The 12631-nt window shown below is 34.8% G+C and overlaps 1 protein-coding gene across 3 annotated transcripts in view; it reads left to right on the top strand.

Annotated features, from left to right (window-relative positions):
* The window catches only part of ADK (adenosine kinase), a 580911-nt gene that overhangs the window by 58432 nt on the left and 509848 nt on the right, over nt 1-12631 (top strand). For all 3 annotated transcript variants that reach the window (XM_074232887.1, XM_074232889.1, XM_074232888.1), the window contains exon 2: nt 4702-4776. In XM_074232887.1, coding sequence (XP_074088988.1) covers nt 4702-4776 — 75 coding nt within the window. The remainder of the gene's footprint in view (nt 1-4701; nt 4777-12631) is intronic.

The following is a 12631-nucleotide window of genomic DNA, read 5'->3' on the forward strand; positions in this document are numbered from 1 at the left end:
ATTATTAAGTGTCTGAGGCTGGATTTGAACCCAGGTACTCCTGACTCCAAGGCCAGTGCCCTATCCACTGTGCCCCCTAGCCGTCCCAGATATTTGTATTTTCAAATTTGAATTTCCAAAAGACTTTTATTATTTGATGTATTGATGTATTTGATTGTATGAAATATTGCTTGAAATCACTAAGCTTTGGACTAAACTTGGGTCTTTTTTTTTTTTGTATTTAGAATTGAATTATAGACCCCATTCACCTTTGTTTATGTTGCAGAACTTTTATTGAAAAATTGAATCTTTTAAGTGCTCCCAGGGATTGCTGCTTAAAGAAATAATAGCATCATGAAATATTTTATAAATTTCTAGGTATTCTTTTTGTATAAATTTGGATGTCCATCAATGTAAAGTTATATCTTGATGAAGATAATACTTGAGCCTCTATAAATTCTGATTTCATCTTTATTTTCTTTTGACAACATGAACACTTTAATTGACTTAATGCTTTTAATGACTTGCAGGGAATCATTAATTTTGCATAGCTAAAACTATGTGATTAAGGATATTGATTAGGAAATGCTTTTATTCCACAATTGCTTGTTGTAACAAATAGCTATGTTACTAGTTAATGTTTAATTTGTAAATGCAAGATAAGTTCTATTTTTATTAATACGATTGTCCACTTGTTCTCCTGTATCTCATAGCATTTTAATATGTCAAAAACCAAGCTTATATGATGTGGTGGAGGAATATTGGTTCTGGAATTGATTTCCTGGGGACTTGATTCAGTTTCCAGATCTGCCACTTAATTCTGGCCTTTTGTGACTTTGGATCAGTTTTTAACCCCAGGTCATAGTTTGCTTCTCTGTTAAATGAGTGGGTAAAAGTAGATGGTCTTTCTATTCCCTTCCAAAATCCTATATTTTTTCCTAAACTAGAAAGAAAAGTCTATGTCATTTGATTACATGACTGTGACATTGGCAAGGTGGACAGGGTGTTTGTTACAGTTCAGTTAATTTTTAAAGTAACTTTGGGGTTAAAGTCTCTGTTTTCTTGGCAGATGGTTTGGTTTTTCAGATCCTTCTTTCTACAGGACCCCTTTCCCTGGTCACACCTCCCCTACTAGTGCCTTTCATTTTTTTCCATGTTTTTTCCATTAGGATGTGAGTTTTTTGAGGGTAAGGACTATGTTTTGAACTTTCTTGGTACCATGAATACTTAGTGAATACACTTGATGCTAGTGAATGTTCAATACATAAATAGTTTTTGACTGACTTGTCTCTTTTCTCTTAGTATAGGAGTATGGGTTATAGGTATTTAATATTTACTGGCATAACACTCAGGAATTTCTTAAAAAATTGTGACACTTGTGTTTGGTTTTATCAAATTGTTGGTAAGCTTTGTATTCATACTGTTATTTACACATTGACATTATGTACAAATAATTTTTATCCTTAAATTAGTATTTTTAGCCTCCTTGGACACACCTGAGCCCCTTGCCTTGATTTATGTTCTATCCAGTATGTTTCCAGGGGTTGTTGTTATTGCCACAGTAAGGTGATGGGTTTAAGTAACTTGTCCAAGGTCACACAGCTAGTAAGTATCAAGTGACTGAGACTGGATTTGAACTCAGGTCCTCGTAATTGGGATAGCAAAGTTTAAAAAATCAGACTTAAAGTCTTCAACTTGAGTTAAAGCAATCTTTACAAATGCAAGGTAGAAAGAGCAGACTTGAAGGGGACAGTGGGATTCACTGTGAGTGAACAGTGATTGATATGGTTTCAGAGGTATTCCTTTGTCCTTTGACCTAGTCAGACACAATTGGTGTAGTGTGTTCAGTTTTTGGTGTGCCAGGTTAGGGCATAATGACACAGTGGTCGTCAGCTGAGGGCTACTGGGGGGGGAGCCTTAGAATTCATGCCAGGTGAAGGCTTGTGGAAGGAATGAAATCTTTTTCTTGGTTAAAATCTGGAGAAGAGGAGGCTCAGGGAGGACTGCATTTCAGCATTTGGAGGGCTGTCCTGTTGGAGTGGGCTACCTTTGTGTTGTTGGCTGGCTCCTCAGGACTTTACCTGGAGCAGTGAATGGAAGGGAGAGCCCGATTTAGGCTATATTGCAAGGAAAACTATCTCATACTCAGAACTATTAAGAAATGGAATTCGGGAAAGCAGTAATTCCCCCTCTTATTTTCAGGCAAAGGTTGGATAATCATTTAGTTATGTGGCTGTTGGAATTCTTTTTTGGGTAGCTTGGAACAGATGGCTACCAAGATCTCTTCCAAGGATGAGATCATGTGATTCTATGATCTAATCTATCGCAGGGATTCTTAGCCTTTTCTGTGTCGGTGACCCTTGTGGCAGCCTGCTGAAGCTTATGGACCCCTTCTCAGGATTGTGTTTTTAAATGCATGAGAGCAATGTGACTAAAAAGAAAATCGAAGATTAATGAAAATGAAGATGAACTTTTTCCCATCCAATTTCATGAACTCCCTGAAATTTGTCCACAAATGCCAGTCTTAATGACTTTGATATGTCCATATTACTTTCCTGTGTCTGACTGCAAATAATGGAAATTAATTTTTTTATAAATATTTTTTGTTAGAAGCCATGATTCTATTTAACTCAACAAAATCCTCAAAACCAAGAGCATGATGACCTTGTGGCCAGCCGTTGTATGACACATTACTTTTTTTGAGCTCGGGTCCATTGGCAGTGCATGTGCTTTGAATGAGAGGATTTTTGCTGTGGCTATGTAACAGAGTAAAGTCAGTGGATTTATGGTGGCATCATTATTTTGTTAGAACAGTTGAAATTTTTGGATCAGATTTATTGGAGAATTTTTTTATTTGCTAGTATTGTTTTTCAGAATGTCTCCCTTTCTTATTACTTTTTGCAAGGCAATGAGGTTAAATGACTTGCCCAAGATCACACAGCTAGGTAATTATTAAGTGTTTGAGACTGGATTTGAACTCAGGTCCTCTTGACTCCAGGGCTGGCTCAGCTCTATCTAATGTGACACTAGCTGCCCCAGAATGTCTCATTCTTAACAGTAGTTTTAGATCTTTGATCAGAATGAATCTGAGAGGGTATTGCAGTTATAATAAACTTACTGCCTAAATTTTATCCTTGTGTCTAAGTGTGCACAAGTACACAACAGTGGTTATTAGCATTCATTTCTTAGCATAAGAGTAATTTTTTCCCAATTTTTTTTGCAGTTCTTCTTTGCTTGGCAGTAGATTTTCTATAATTTGGACTGTATTTCCAGGAGTTTGTATTCATATACCATTTGCTTCTCAGTGAAATTAGCCCTGAGTCCTAGCATAGATGCTACTAAGGAGAAATTAGTAAGATCTTAAGAGTTTCTTTTGCTCCCATTCAGTTGGGCAGGGAGCTTTGAATGGCAATATAGGGTGGTATGTGGGAAAGGCAATTGTGCAAAAATTTTCTTCTCTGCTCCATGTTTCCTACTCTTTTCTAAAAATGTTGTTATATAATTTACCAAGAATATTAACTAACTTCTCATCCTGCTGAGATCTACACTCTGAGACCCTGTTTTAGAGATTAATGATTCCTGCCAGTTCTGTAAGGGCCCTACCTTGCTCACTTTTTACATTGCCTCTTTGTCAAGACTAAATCTTCCTTTTTTTTTTAAGTTTTTTTTGCAAGGCAAATGGGGTTAAGTGGCTTGCCCAAGGCCACACAGCTAGATAATTAATTAAGTGTCTGAGGCCTAATTTGAACTCAGGTACTCCTGACTCCAGGGCTGGTGCTCTATCTACTGTGCCACCTAGCTTCCTCCCCTTTTTTTTCCCTAAACAAAAAACTTTCAACTCTTGATCTCTTTCTTCTGTCATCTTGGGCCATAGAACCAGTCCAGTATCTCTTCCTTAGAACCTAGCTCTAATAATGTCCCAATCTAGTATTACCTCTCCTTCCTAAAATCCTGGGTCTAACCAAGTTATTCTGTTTTAACTGTTTCTCCTATATAACAGTCTGTCTCTAGACTACTATCAACCATTCTGTTTATTCTCCCATTTTTTGCATCAAAGGTAGATTTGATGAGCATACCAGCCACACTGCATCCAAGTTAGTGATAAAAAATATGAAGTTATAGGTCAAAACCAGGTCCCTATTGCACTCCACAAGAGATTTCCTTCCAAGTTGACATTGAACCTTCAGCAACTACTTTGATTCAATGAAGAACCTTAATCCACTTAATCCACTTAACTGTTTTAATGTTAGATTAACTATGCTATAGAATTATCTATGTTTATTTTTTTATTTTAATTATTCTTTTATTTTTAAGTATTTCGTATTTTATTTTTCCCTAGTTACATGTAAAAACAACTTAACATTTGTTTTTAAAACTTTGACTTCCAAATTCTCTCCCTCTCTCCTCATCCTCTCCATTGAGAAGATGAGCAATTTGATTTAGGTTATACCCATATAGTCATACAAACCATTTCCATATTAATCATGTTATAAAAGAAAACAGAAAAAGAAGATCTCAAGAAAAATTAAAAAGTAAAAAAAAAGTTTAGGCTTTGATTTATATTCAGATATCAGTTCTTTCTCTGGGGATGATAACATTTTTTAATCATAAGTCCTTCAGAGTTGTCTTGGATCATTGTATTGATAAGAATAGCTGAATCCTTCATAGCTTATCATCTTACTTTACAAAATTGTCTAATTGGTGAATGTGCTTCCTTTTCAGGGAAAATATTCTTTTTGGAATGGGAAATCCTCTTCTTGACATTTCTGCAGTTGTGGACAAGAATTTCCTTGATAAGTAAGTATCTAAAGCTTTGTATTTGATGTGAAAAAATGGACTAGCGGAAAAATGTGATCAAAATTTAGAATGGAATGTGCTGTACAAAAACAACCCAGACCCCCTGCAGATTATTAGGACTGGGTCTGAAGACACCAATGCTGTCTTTTAAGTAGTGATTCAGTAGTTGGTCCTGCTTCTTGCTGATGATGGAGAGTCTTTGTCTACTTTCATTTACAGTTTTATTCTAAATGAAATGAATGATTCTCTTAATGTATTATTTTCCACAAACTTGTTAGTACACTGTCCTCCCATGGTATTATTCTTTTAAAATGATCTTAAAATGGAATGCAGGTCAGACCTTCTTGTTTGTTTTGTATTGACTAATTTTGATCTAATATTGGCTCACCATTGTTTTTATTTCCTCAGCTTCAATAAACATGCATACAGTATAATCCTTGGTGTTCCACATTTCTGGTAATTGATGCAAAGCAAACTACATCTAACTTGGATCTCATTTGTTGAGCTACAATTTAGTTTCTCCTTCCTTCATTCCCTCCTTCTTGCCTGCCTACCCTCCCTCCTTTCCACTTTATCCAGGTAGTTCTTGACTAAGCTTTGTTTAAAATTGAGGATTTTGGCCTAGGGGTGAATTTGTTAGTTTTGGAAAAAGTACAGAAAAGGACTCTATAGAAGCTGACTCTGCATAAATCTAAATTTAAGAATAAATTTATGTCAATATATAGATTTTTACATCATCATCATTTGTATACTTTAGTTAGATGAAATTTTTTATAAATAAATCTTCTAGGTTTTTTTTTTAAAGGTTATTTAGGTGATACCCTGGTGGTTGATAGCCTGGCATTTCTGTTTTGGCATAGTTGGGAACTCCAAGTAGCTTCTTTGTCCTAGGCACAGCAGATCCCAAAAGGCTAGCTGAAGGATTTTTAATTGTAAGCTGCCAGAAAGCAGAGAATGGGTGGTACCAGTGGTGTGATGTGGGCAAAAACTTGGCCATCAGAATAATGGGAGCAGGATAAAAGAAACTGATTAAAAATGGAAGGCCTTACTTTAACCCTTCAGGATTTGGAAGGGAACAATAAGGCTTGGGGATTTTGACTAGGAAAAATAGATTTTTTTTTTAATTTTAAAAACTTTCTTTATAGAAGATTTTAAAATGTGGCTGATCCTGATTATTGTGAAAAATGAATCTTATAAAATGATTGATTTGTTAGAATTTGCTACTACAAATATCCAGGTGGAACTGCATATTTATACAACACTGGAGGAACAAGTAACCATATTTTACACCATTATAACTGCAAATAGTACAAATTCAGACATGTCCTACTACTTAGGGAATTCATTTTTCCCCACTGATTCCTATCTGGCTGTATATATTTAAAATTTTTATGAGTCAAACTGGTTTAACTGGATTTTCAGCCTGTTTTAAGAAATATAACAGGGCTAGTATAGAATCTTAGTGTGCTTGACTTTGGAGGTCTGGGTTTGGTTCCTTTCTCTTAATACTTACTGGAAAAATCATTTAATATCTTTGACCTCAAGTTTCTTCATCTGCAAAACAGAATTAATACGTGCAGCATATACTTTACCTCAAATGAGATAATGTCCTTAAAATCTTTTGTAAATTTTAATTTGACATGAAAATATTATTTGTTATTTATTATTATACTTTTAATGAACTCCTTGAAGAGTGAATCGTATTATTACCATAATAAATTACTAAGAAATAATCAACTACTATGTGTATAAACACAAACAGACATACGCTTAATGTTTAGAAGCTTTCAAAATGTTTATGACTTAAATAATTTTTGTCAAAATAAGTACATCTTAAAACCATGTGAACATTTATAAAGAAACAGGAAAACCATAAAATATGGATTCAGAATTCTAGAAGTGAAAGTGCTTCCTTGTTTTAGAGCTCAAGAAGCCAGAGCATAGCTTGCATCTTGGCTTTGCCCAGAAAGGAGGAGTTGGAAGGAGAGGAGGAGAAGGAGGGTCCCTTTGGGCTTAGACCCTGGCCTCCTGTGTCTATCCCCCAGGGTCCATCCTGCCTCATTCCTTCACCAAGTAGCTTGAAGTCTTACTTGTTAATATGTTCCTACTCTTATTTAGGTTAACTTTAGGACTCTTAACAGACTTAAACAAATCTTCTCATTCTTACCCTATTCTTAAAGTTACTTTAATTCTTAATCATTTTCTTAACAGTTTATAATTAAAACTGAGTGTTACAGAGAAACAAGTACCTCATTTTCCCCTTCCTTTTCCCACTTGTTTTCTTCATTCCCATTTTTTATTTTTTGTTTTCTGTTCCTTGTTAACTCTGTATTTTAAATTGAAAATCATTATTGTTCCTACTCTGCTTATGATTAAATATTCACCACATAAGAATCATGGGGACAAAGTATCTTTTCCTATTTAACTGCAGAAAGTTGACGGTAAATTCCTTGTGAACAGGGGATATTTTGTACTTTTTTTTTGGCCAGTAATATTTGACATAATGCTAAGCGCATAGTAAGTCTTCCATGAATAACTGTTGGTTGATGCAAATAAAATTCTAAAAAAATATTTAGGAAAATATGTAGTGAAAGTTGTATGGCTTCTCACCCAAGTGAGGAGGGAGCTTAGGCAATTTCTGGTAGTTATTTACTCTTCCAAAACTGTCAGGAAGTTAGTTTAGTTGCTAGTACACATAAATAAACCTTCATTAGAATTTGGATGATGTTGGAGTTTACTCGTTTAATGAGGGTAGAAAACAAGGAGAGCCTGAATTATAAGAAGTTGGTTGGTTGCCTAGAACTGGATGGGTTCCATAATGGCGAGCATTGTCATGATGGCAGCAGGATCCACAGAGTAGGGAGTATTTGCTTCCAGAATCCAAGACAGTTTCATTGTGGAGCATCCTCTTTTGTTTCCATGAAAATTCCCCAAACTAGTTTCTACTTTCAAGAATAAAAATGAAGGTATTCCAGTGAGAACCAAAATGTTTGAAAGAGACTAAAGATGTTTATAAGAGTTTGTATGATTTTTTAAAGTTAGTTTAGGTTCAGTGGTTTGGAGAGTTTTCCTTCAGGATGTGGAAAAAGGTAGTCATATTTCATTTACTTGGTTTCAGAATTGTTTTATGATTGCCCACTTTTTGTTTTTGTTAATTAGTCCATTGCTTTGGCAATATTTCTGAGCCAGCCATTTCCTTGGTCAAAACCTCACTGTAATAAGATACCCAGAAAGGGAATATATTTTTCAAAGCAGTAGCTGATAAAAACAGCAGCTGTTGAGTATAGGTCAGTTAACTGTTTCCTTTTGTATTATTGTGAGTGGTGGTGTGATGGGGGTCTCTTTTTACCTCCTCATCTAAGTTTTTGTTGATTGATTGTTAACAGGCAAAAGGAAACAAAGATGTGTTATCCTTGTATTACTTTGTCTTTTGTCTTTATATTCTGCCTAACAGCTCGCTGATCAATTTCTATGGCATTCCATTTTTGATATAATAATTTTGTAATTTCATTCACAAATGGTGTTTTTTTTATCAAAGTTCCTTCAGTAAGAAGATTGAATATAGACTATTCCTCTCAATATTCTAAAATCAAATCGAAAACAGTTTAAAACAGCTTAATTCTGTAAGGCCTTATAAGGTAAGAGATAATTTTTAATCAGTTTTCAATCTAGGAAAGGAAATGGCACTTTGATGATTTTTTTTGTAAGTACAGATACTTTCCCAACTCTTGTAACTTTTTCAGCCACTAGTAACTGGATCTGGTCATCAGTGCTTTGAATCTCTGACAATCAGAGAAAGGAAAATGGGGTAAAGGGAAAAAGTGAAACCCTAAGTAGTAATCCAAGAGAAAAAAATCACAGATTGGCATCCAGCCTTTCCCTACCTTCTTCTTAGCTTCTTAAGTTACTTTGCTTGGACTCTGTAGAACTCTGCAAAAACTAATATTAGCCTGGTTTAGACCACAGGGAAAAGTATTTAAATTTTCTACCACTTACATCTTGGATTAATGAACTAGGTTGGGTGGAGTGAGGCTGAGATAAAGGGCCTGGAGGGATAAGGAGTACATTTTGTTAAGTTAATAGATTTTAAGAAGGTTTTATTACTTTCATGTGATTCCAGTTTTTCAGATAACTGACTGTTTGCTACTGACCCAGGGTTTGGGAATAATGGTATAGCTAATAGAGTAATAGAATAATAGAATAATAGAGTAAGCTAAGCTATATTGGAAATATCTGTTACTATCTGAGGGAATTGGGAGGCTTTGGTTGTATTACCCCTAGAGATAGACCTGGGGTGTTATGTGGGGGCACAAGCTGCTTGAACCCACTAAGGGAACCTATAGCAGCATTTCTGCCTATCCTAGCTCTGGTCCAGTAGTTAGCTATTGGTGACTACTGTATTCAGTAGAGGGAAATCAGGAATTAGGAAAGCTAATGGAAGTTACAAAATGAACATTTTGTACTAAGTCTGAATTTAAATGGCTTTTAACTGTGGTGGGTATATTTTTGTAATGTTGAAGTTATTTGATTAGAAATGATGGCCACAATTCATCTGATGCTCTAAGGAAAGTGAAATCATTTTTTCCTGTAAATGAAGTACTTAATTTCATGTTGTGAATGGCATCACTTACCAGTACATTCTGTCTAATGAGAGCATTTTCACTCATAAGCAGGCAAATCATTTCCTAAGTAGAAGTTTTTGCTGTTCCTTTATATTATAGTATGAGTGAGTTCTTATTGAAAAATATAAATGTTCAAAAAAAAGGTATTAGTGTTGCTCTTTAAGTCCTCTTTCTCCTTCCTCCCCCCCTTTAATATAAAACTTGATAGAGGTAGGAGCTTTTAGGTCTTGTTTAGCTCTCTTAATTTTAGAAGGTTGTGGCAAGGATAAAAGGAAGGAGAAGGAAGATATAGGGAGGAATGAGAGATGAGGAGAATCTGATTTTCTCTACCATTTAAGTATGTTTTGACACTGATCGGTTAACACTTTTAAAGAGGGTTGGCAGAATTAAAAATGAACGTGAGACAAAGGGAAAGGAAAGCCACTATCAAAAACCAAAGACTCAGATACTTTGTGGAAAAACAGTGGAGTTACTGAGAGACTGGGAGTAGTTACAGATTATGCCAGAAATATGATTGTCCTTAAAAACAAAAACTTCCTTTTCAGGTGATTGTTTTCTTTTCCAAATATATAACGATGTGAAAAAGTAGCCATTGATTTTGTTAGTTGCTGCTACCTTTGTCACAGGAATTGGTTATAAGTTTTAATGTCCATTATTTAATGTTTGTATTTTCAAAGCAGGAGAAGCATAACAGTAAGAATCCTTCTTGGGATTAGAAAGACCTTGGATCAAGTCTTGACTCCAATATATGCTAGCTATGGCACCATGGACAAGTCATTAACTTTTCGGTTCCCCAAGGCAACTTTCTAAGACATTAAATTACAGATGAGTTAATAACCACTTGTTAATTGCTCTTATGAAGGAAAGTTCATATATGTTTATGCATACGTGTATGTATACAAACATATATATGTATATATATATATATATATATATATATATATATATTTATATATATATATATTTAGAAAGGAAAATAGTCTTTAAGGTTGTGTCAAAATGGAATTTAGGAGTTGGGAGATTTGATTCCTGTAACTCTCAAGATCAGAATTTGTTTAAAATGAATATGTGAATTATTTCATCAATTTCTAAACTAGCTAATTATATTGATCAGTTAATAGTGCTATATGGCTGCAAATCATTGAACACCTTGATCTCAGAAAAACTGAAATTTCAGGTGATCTAAAGGTATGCACTTTTTCATGATGGATGTAAGAAGATAACTGTAATATCTTATTTATGATGATTTGCATGCTAAAAATAGTGGGAAAAGCATCAGAGACAGGAATGACTAGAGGATGGCATGGTCTAGTCATATATAAAGTGTCCTATGACTAGAACTTTTAGATATGCTCAGAAAGTTGACTAAAGAGTGATGACTGGGGAAAGGTCTCAAGTAGTTGATGAATCAGAAATGTAACTTAGGCTGTGTTTGAGAGGCTTTCTTTGCAGCACATGGGGAGGTACCTTGCATAGCTAGATAGGCAAATGGATACAAAATCTTTAGAGAAAGACAGGACACAGTTATGTGGTGTTCTGTTCCCTTTCTCCCTTTTCCAAGGGTTGAATTTTCTAGAAATACTTTTAGAAATCTTTATAATATAGCTCTGTATTCTTTCTGAACCCTAAAAATTTGTCTAAACTTAAGTTTCAATAAGCTACAGAAAGTACCCCAAGATTACCCAGCAAGACTGGCATTAGGGTTTATTCTTTCTCTTCCTTAAATCCCCCATTACATGCTATCATCTTATTCCTGTGATGGTGTCAGTTCAACTGTGAATGAATTGGCACTGCTTTTTGCCGTATCTCCAACAAAGTAAAAGAAAGCATAGTAAAAGTAAGTACAAGTAGGAGTTATTTAGAATATTTTCATAAAAACATGAGTAAAAATTGCACTGGATGAAAAGAGATTAGAAGGGTTTTTATTCTGAAGTGATGGAAGTGTACAAAGCGGTAAAAGATGATTGATCTAGGGAGGTGCCAGTGAGCCTTCATTTCTTTAGGGAGGAAAAAGTTGGGAACCTGAGAGCATAAAGAATGAAGCAATCAACTTTTGTTGGAACAATTAAAGGTTGGGGTCAGAAAAGATAAGTTATCTATCTTTAGCAAACAAAGAAAGACTGGGATTTTGTAAATATACTGGAGTAAAAAGAATCCATGGTCAGATATTTAAACTAAAAATCTTTTTTTCTCCCTTTCCTGTTTAATTTTTTAAAAAATAATTTCCTGTTACTATTTGACCACTAAATAGGTTACTAAGTGTTTCTGTTTCTGAAAATGATGAATTGTAAATCTTTGAGACACACCCTTTGGTGTATATATGTATGCATGTATGTGCATAGATAAATATTTATTATTTAGTGTTATTTTAAAAAGTTTATCTTTAGATCTCAGTTTCTTGTTTATAAATTGTGGCTATCTTTACCTTTCTGCTGCTTTTGACCTTTGAATTCTTCTTTTAAAAAAAAATCTTAATAGTATTTTTGAATGTTATTTTATCTTATTTTTTCAATTACATGCAAGTTTATGGCTCACACATTTTTCTACCTAACTTGCTTCCTCTCCCTTCCCCATGACAGAGAGCAATCTGATAGAGGTTGTACAATCATGTTCCATATGTTCTGATTCTTCTTTCACAACACTATGAAAAGTGTTGCTGTCCTGAGAAATAGGAACAAAAATTACCTGTTCTCCTTTAGCTTAAAAATCCTCCCAACAAAAAAAAAGAAAAATCTCCACTTAATTGTTATCTCCTCATCTATTCACCTATATTTCTCCTTTCTTTTACAGAAGAACTTGTAGGAAAAAGCTACAAATCTACTCATTTTCTATACTGCCTTAACTCTTTTTTATTGTTTCACCTCTTGAAATTTGGTTTCTGTCAGCTCTCCAAGGATACCAATAAGTGATAATATTGCTAAATCCAATGGTCTTTTCTTGGTCCTCATCTTTATTGACTTCTAGGGGAGTCAAACATTTGATATTGTTAATATGTCTTCAAATATTTTCTTCTTCCTGGGCATTTTTAACACTGCTCTACTGTTTGAATACAACTTTTCATTCATTTCTCATCTCTTAAATGTGAATTTATGTTAGGTCTCTCTCCTGCACTGCCCCTAAGCATCTCTCTCTCTCTCTCTCTCTCTCTCTCTCTCCCTCCCTCCCTCTCCTCCCTCTCCCCCTCCCTCTCCCCCTCCCTCCCCCCTCCCTCCCCCTCTCCCCCTCCCCCTCCC

The sequence above is a fragment of the Macrotis lagotis genome, chromosome 4, assembly GCF_037893015.1.
Source record: "Macrotis lagotis isolate mMagLag1 chromosome 4, bilby.v1.9.chrom.fasta, whole genome shotgun sequence".
NCBI lineage: Eukaryota > Metazoa > Chordata > Mammalia > Peramelemorphia > Peramelidae > Macrotis > Macrotis lagotis.